The sequence below is a fragment of the Rhodamnia argentea genome, chromosome 8 (assembly GCF_020921035.1).
Source record: "Rhodamnia argentea isolate NSW1041297 chromosome 8, ASM2092103v1, whole genome shotgun sequence".
NCBI classification, from domain to species: domain Eukaryota; kingdom Viridiplantae; phylum Streptophyta; class Magnoliopsida; order Myrtales; family Myrtaceae; genus Rhodamnia; species Rhodamnia argentea.
The window spans coordinates 27,366,639-27,373,594 of record NC_063157.1 but is presented as its reverse complement, the minus strand read 5'-3'; the positions used below and the strand labels follow the sequence as shown (position 1 = coordinate 27,373,594).

The 6,956-nt window shown below is 42.3% G+C and overlaps 1 protein-coding gene across 1 annotated transcript; it reads right to left on the bottom strand.

Moving 5' to 3' along the window:
- Nucleotides 1-2,401: 2,401 nt before the first annotated feature.
- LOC115738222 (aquaporin PIP2-4-like) lies at nucleotides 2,402-4,422 on the bottom strand. Its single transcript, XM_030670782.2, has 5 exons — nucleotides 3,979-4,422; nucleotides 3,375-3,670; nucleotides 3,079-3,219; nucleotides 2,831-2,980; nucleotides 2,402-2,782 (listed from the first exon to the last, which is right to left on the bottom strand). Exons 1-4 carry the CDS (start codon nucleotides 4,283-4,285, stop codon nucleotides 2,867-2,869), a joined length of 858 nt encoding a protein of 285 aa, XP_030526642.1. The 5' UTR covers nucleotides 4,286-4,422; the 3' UTR covers nucleotides 2,402-2,782; nucleotides 2,831-2,866.
- Between the last annotated feature and the right edge of the window lie 2,534 nt (nucleotides 4,423-6,956).

Below are 6,956 nucleotides of genomic sequence, written 5' to 3'. Positions count from 1 at the left end.
GAAAGTCCACACGCGCCACATCATCAATTTTCGGCCAAAATTAGCTGAATGAATTGAATTGGGACAAATGCAAAAAGTTTGGAACTCAATTAAAAAAAAAGCAAGATAAAAACAAAATTGAAAAAAAAAATTTATAACTGAATTGTCACAATCGTAGTGAATTTAGGACACAATCCCCTAGGGATGAGTAAGACAAACCGAGCAGATCGGACCGACGGGTTTGGTCCGGTTCCGAAAGTCACCGATCCAGTTTTGGAAGTCCTCGGTCCAGTCCTCGGTTCCTCAAGATGGCATTGGTGTCCAGGTGGTCCAGATCCCAATTCAAAGGGAAACCAGATCAAACGTCCCACTTGGACCAACAAATTTTACTTTTTTTAAATACACAACTTAATTCTGATCACGACCAAAAAAAAAAAACTTAATGTTCCAGAAAACTAAGGGCAGACTTGGCTGTTAAGGAGCACCGTGGGCAAGAACTAAGTAGAATCCTAAAAAAAATTCTTCCGGATCCAAGATAATCTTCCGCATAAAAGTCTCGCCTAGGACGACAAGGGAGCACTTCATTTATCCTCTCTTTGGGTTTTTTCCTTTGATCAAACAAGTTAAATTGGGGGAGTTAATTTTCCTTTATTTTTTATCTTCATTTTACCGTTCAGGAACCTAATGGGGCGGGGTCCCGGTTCCAAAAATTGAGAATCGGAATCACTAATCCTATCTCAATTCTTGAGAGAACCGGGCCAATCCGGACCATGCTCATCCCTATCCTCAAGAAGTTTCATCAGTACTAATCCTATTTCTTCTGCTTGGAAAAGCCTAGCAAACCAAGAGGATTACTTGGATATGATAATCATGCCAAGTGTAGATGATGTGAAAAGATGGTGATATGTGCAGCTCAAAAGTCTCCATCCAAAATATAGGGGGATGGTGCGATTGATGTGCCCCTTGTCTCGTAGGTGAAATTTTTTCTATCTCGAATTTTCTGATAGCTAGAGGGTCACTCCGCCCATCCCTCTCTTTCCAGAATTCTCTTGGAAATGGATTTGAGAAGAAGATGACTTTTGATTCACAGCTCCATGTGCATGTGATAAAGACGGGGTATCTTCTTTTTCAGGGTCTCTCTCTTTTCCGTGGCCTTAGAGGTGTAAGCTGGCTTTCTCATTGGTAAGAGCAGCATTTGAGAATCATTTCTTGGACCAAAAATTCATAAATTAGCATTAAAAACATTAGTTTCTTGAGTATTAACTACATGAAATTCAAGGTCGAGTTGGACTTGACCCAAAGTTCATCCGTAATCTTGTGTATTAACACAGTGTATAGTGAGCACTTGCTAGTGCCCTACCAAAGCAGGGGGGGAAAGGAAAAGCTGGGATGTCGTATTTCCAATTAGTAATGTCAGCAAAGAAGAAGACACCTTGCACTTATCTTCAGCTAAAAAGGACATGAAACCTAAGTTTAGATGCCCCCAATTGGAGTCACAGCTATGTACTTGACAAAAAGAAAAATACGATTAAATTAAATTAAAAAAAAAAAGGAGGATGTCGAAAAGCAAACGTCCTTACGTCCACTAATTAAACTAATCCTAATAATGCATCAACTGGCGACTAAAGCCTCACCTAATCAGCTCGCTGGAAAATGACAATTGAAGACCCCACCTCATGATAAGGACGAGATAACGTTAATAATTTTGTGCCCTTTCACGATTGGAGAAAGAAAAAGAGGACCATCCACCCTTTTTTCCAATTTCAAAAGAAAAGGGAGGAATCCCTAGCTTTGTGTTGACCTAACTCGTTTATTTATTTTTCATTTTTTTTAATCTTTTTGGTGGTTATCTTTTCAGATAATTATCTCCCCTGACAACTTGATTAAAATAATGGGAAGAAGCAAAGGCATATTCTATCTTGTCATTCTCCAAAACCACCACCACCACCACCACCACGACAAAAAGGTAGACCCCCCACTTGATTTCTTTTTTTTTTTAGGGCCATCAGCTCTCTACCACCTGGCATCAAATGGGATTATGATGTTTAATGATGCCATCTCCTGGTTCGGATTCTAGGGTTTTGTCTACAGGGGTTGAGGATAAGACCGTACTTGAGAACGAGGCCGCTTCCGTTAATGACAAAATGACCACCAAGGCTTGGTGTTTTTTCTTGGGACAGTTTCTTTGGCTCACGTGAAGTTCCTTTGGGGGGCAAAATGAAGTACTTAATAGAGGCACAAAAGAAGATGATCATAATTTTTGGATGAATTCATCTGTTTTGTGTTCTTTTTGTTGGAGATTGGTTTTTCATACAAAGGATGGGAAACATCAAGAGTAAGGGAGGATCATGTTCGGGATTAATAAAATTCTTTGTTTCTAAAGTATTAATTGTGCATGTCGCGAGAGCGAAGCAATGCATTCGAAAGATATCCCAAGAGGCGAATTTGTATTAATTGAGAGAAAAATGGAAATAAAACATCAAGCACACCAATTGGTGAAGGAGGATAAGATGAGAAGGATAATAGAAATTTAACAGCATAAGCAGACGACAAACACCCTCTAATAAAAATACATACAAAGCAAAAAGCTTGAAAAAGAAGAAGGAAAAAACCAGAAGATGGGTACTTCCAGATCACACTCTTTGACTCTCGACTCTTGCCCCCCACATTGAATTTTATTTACAGTTTCCTTTCTCCTTAGCAGCAGCTCATTCTTTGCCAAATCTCAAACCCAGGAAAGGGATAAAGAAACAGCTACAGATCATGCAGAGGACCTAAAAAGATACAGACTTTATCACCTTCACTGTTATTCTCTTTTTGTTTTCCTATTTTCATGGTTTTCCCCTCTTCGTCGTTTTCTGAGAGACCTCAATGCTGGAGCTGATGATTAAGGATTGCTCCTGAAGGATCCAAGGGCTTTGATGGCGCCTGCTCTGAGGACGAACTGATGGTAGAATGCAGCGATTGCAGCCCCAATGAACGGTCCAACCCAGAAGATCCACTGAGAAAAAACCAAACAGATTGACATGATTAACAAAGTTTTAAGGACCCAAGTAGAAAAAGTTATGTCGACGGTGGGTGTTGATGAGATTGAATTACCTGGTCATCCCAGGCCTTCTTCTCGTTGTAAATGACTGCAGCACCGAAACTTCTGGCCGGGTTAATGCCGGTGCCGGTGACAGGGATCGTAGCCAAGTGAACCATGAACACAGCAAACCCAATTGGAAGTGGTGCCAACACCTTCAGTTTCACCAACCCAACAACAACAGAGGAGAAAACATCAGTTTCACTCGAAATCGCCCGAAAACACTTCCTAGGACATGGTGTTTGCGCAGACATAGGAACCGGGGACATGGCCGACGACAGATCGGAAAAGGGTTAAGAGGGGTGCTTACGGGGACGTGGGAGTCTCTGGCGCTTCTCTTGGGGTCGGTTGCAGAGAAGACGGTGTAGACCAGGACGAAGGTGCCGATGATCTCCGCGCCGAGACCGGTCCCCTTGCTGTAGCCCGGTTGTAGCTCGTTGGCTCCGCCACCGTACCTGGGGTAGTAGGCCTTCTGGAAGCCCTTCACCAACCCGCAACCGCAGATGGCGCCCAAGCACTGCGCCACCATGTACAACAGCGCCCGGATGAGCGAAACCTTGCGCGCCAAGAACAGCCCGAACGTCACCGCCGGGTTGATGTGCCCTCCTGAGCATAGTTTATGAGAGATTATAATCTGAACTCCTTCCAAGATCATACCGTTCACGGGTCATAACCTGAAATCCCCGCCTAAGTCTCATGCATATGTGTACCATCCTTCTTAATTTAATCATCCGGGACGTAACGTTTTGTCACCAGCTCGCCATAGCACCCTCAAGAGTTTGCTACTTATGCCGGTTTAATTAGTTAAAATAAGCTACCCTATTCGCCATTTAGTTTCGTTGTTTTCTCTGATAGACTGCTGCTTATTTATCCGTTTTCGTAGGGAGTTGGACGATCATGTCGTCAGAACGTACCGGAGATGCCGGCAGTGCAGTAAACAAGGACGAAGATCATGCCGCCGAAAGCCCAGGCGATGCCGAGAATACCGACGCCGTCACAGTTGGTGCCGTTGTGGATGGGATCGGTCTGGCTTTTGTACCCGATCACCGTCAGCACCGTGATGTACAGGAAGAGCAGCGTGGCGATGAACTCCGCGATGACGGCCCTATAGAAGGACCACTTGATCAGCTCCTCGGCGTCGATGAGCGGAGCCGGGGGCGGGTCCTGGTAGTCCTTGGCCGCGAACTCGCCCTGCTCCACCACCTCGACGTCCTTCGCCATCGTTACCGGCTGCGTTATCAGAATTCAAACCCCGGGTTCCGTCGGAGATCGGGATCGGATATGGACAAGAGAAGCTGGGTTTTGCTTAGGCTTAGTGATTAGAGAGTGGAAGTGAGGAAGACTGTGGGGGCAAAAAAAGGGTATTTATGAGTGAAACGAGGGGGGATTAGTGAATAAAGAAAGGGGCGATTATGTGTGGCTAATGACATGATTAAGCTTATTTTTTGGCCGCCCACATCGTTTGCTTTCGATTTTCTTAGGTTGGCATTGGGTCCCACCTTTGTCCTTCGGCGGCTATCATATGCCTTAAAATTTTATTTTGTTTTGTCTCTTGTTTTTTATTTTATTTTTAATTTTTTAGCTATTTTTTAATTTAACTTAGCATATGTGAGCACATGGATATGATGTATATTTGAATTAACAAGCCAAACCATCTCAATCCACTTATTAATGTTTAGGAAAGTTTCCAAAGGATGATGGCCTTGAGCTCTCAACCACTTCTCCTTTTAAAGAATGCAATGATTTCTAGGGATGATAGTTGGTGAAGCAATCGAAAAATGTTGTTTCGAGTCTAATTCTGGACCTCTGACTTCCACTGTTTTTCGAATTTGCCCTTCGTTTTCCTTTTTGCAATCGCATTGGACCCTCCAACTTAGCCGATTTTCAATCAAGTCCTCCCGTCACCTACTCTGTGAGTTTATTGGAATGAACAAATCGCAGGCATATGGTGTGCTCATGTAGAAGAGCACACGAAAGTCCGACAGTTTCTCGACGTCGTGTCCTCTCAACAATTCGATGGAGTAAGTACCGAGTGTTGACGCGATTCGATGGCAAAACGCCAAGTTACGGAATCCGACTGCAAAAATAAGTCTTTGGGCGAGTTTAAGAAGGCGGTCGGTAGTAAGAGGACTTCAAGTAAAAACCCGACGAATTAGAAGACTAGATTCAAAAAAATGGTTGCAGCACAAAGTTTAAAAGATGACACGAGTTCGAGAAATCAAAACCATACCGGTTCACTCAAAAATATTTCCGAGCGACAATTGGATGATGCCCGTGTTAAGTAATTGTCTTTTTAGGTTTTAAAGATACATTTATCACCAACCGAACATGGAATGTGGACATAGAAATGTTTTATAGAAATCAAGTTAACCGAATTGCTTTGAGTTAATTGGTAAGATTAGGAAGTACTTTTCGTTTAATAATGAGGTGTGTAACTTGAAGCATCATCAATTATAGGCATCTCAGAAATATGCGTATGATTGTTGATGACTTGATAGATCATAGCAAAAAAGTATATTCTACTCATTCCCAAGCAGATGCTAACTATGTTCCCTCACCAATTCTTTGGTCATTTTCAGGTGGCCCCTCAGAATTCTGTTTCTGAAAGGATACCCACCCCCCTATACTTTCGAAATTATCAAATGAGGCCCCTAATTATTCCAATTAAGTTTCCACATTCAAAGTTTCACCACAATCTTCACGTACAAGATTGGCCCTGCTCACTCTCTCCCAAATTAATTTACAGGACCCCGAACAAGGTTTCCAAACGATCATTGACCAACCTCATCCCCAATCCCATCCACGCGAAATAGGGTCGACCGATTCGCAGGGGAGACCAGCGAGATCGCTCCACCATAAGCTCCTCCTCCTCTCTCGACACCAGATCGTAAGTCCTTCTCTCTCGACACTGGATCGAAGGATTGACCAGCTCCCTGTGTGGCTCGTATTCATTCTTGCAGTTGGTATCGATACATCAATCATGCGGTGTTTTATCGTCCAGGACATGTCAAATCGTTCAAAGCACTTCCGACGATCAATGTTGTTCTAATTAGCTGTTCTCTGGTTTCTATTTCCTACTCTACTTATTCTAATTATCTGCATGAATCTTTTTTTTTTTTTTTTTTTGGGGATTCTTCTCATAAAGGAGCTGGCAAGCTGGTCCAAATGGCAAGGTTGTCAATGGGACCAAGGGGTCGAATAAATTACGGGAACCATGGTTTTTTTTTTGGGGTCGAATAGGGGGACCATGTTGGTTCAACTCCAGGCCAAACAGGTAAGAATTGGGGAATAATGTCCATTTAATCTAAAAAGCGATCCCAACAGATCATGCAGACGAAACGTGAATGAATACCATTCAATTTTTCAAAAAAGATTAAATAAAATAAATAGATAATTCTTCCAATTATTGCAATAATTAGGGTTTGCCAGATGAACTTATCTGTACTTTGCACCTAAACCCTGTGATGGAATTGAGTATTCCGGGCCCTTTTGGTTGGACATCGAAGCATCTTTCGTCACGGACCTTATCCTTTTACATCGCTCCCATCGAAGAACAAACAAAATAATTTGATCGCAGGTACCATTTTCCCATTTGTAATTTTTTATGATTCGGTCCTTCCGTCCATGCCAACCACATGGATATGAAATTGTTTCTTGAATTGGGTCGATTTGGAATGTCTTATTCATCATATTTGGATGAAAGATGAAGGGAAATTTAAGATTTTTTTTTTTTTGTGAGAACAGATCGATTAGATTCAAAGTTAGCATACTTTGCAGCGAAATTATCTCTCCCCACTCTCCAAAATATCGTATAAAGGTTGTTATCCTTTTTATTTACCTTTCAACCATCGTTCTTTTGGAACAAATTTCGACCAAAAAAAAAAACCTATGT

What these genes read in the sequence shown, in the direction of transcription:
- LOC115738222 (XM_030670782.2), bottom strand. Translation starts at nt 4,285, where the DNA reads ATGGCGAAGGACGTCGAGGTGGTGGAGCAGGGCGAGTTCGCGGCCAAG. An exon ending in CTGCACTGCCGGCATCTCCG is followed by an intron (nt 3,671 to 3,978) that starts GTACGTTCTGAC and finishes AACTATGCTCAG; the next exon opens with GAGGGCACATCAACCCGGCG. An exon ending in CCAGAGACTCCCACGTCCCC is followed by an intron (nt 3,220 to 3,374) that starts GTAAGCACCCCT and finishes GTGAAACTGAAG; the next exon opens with GTGTTGGCACCACTTCCAAT.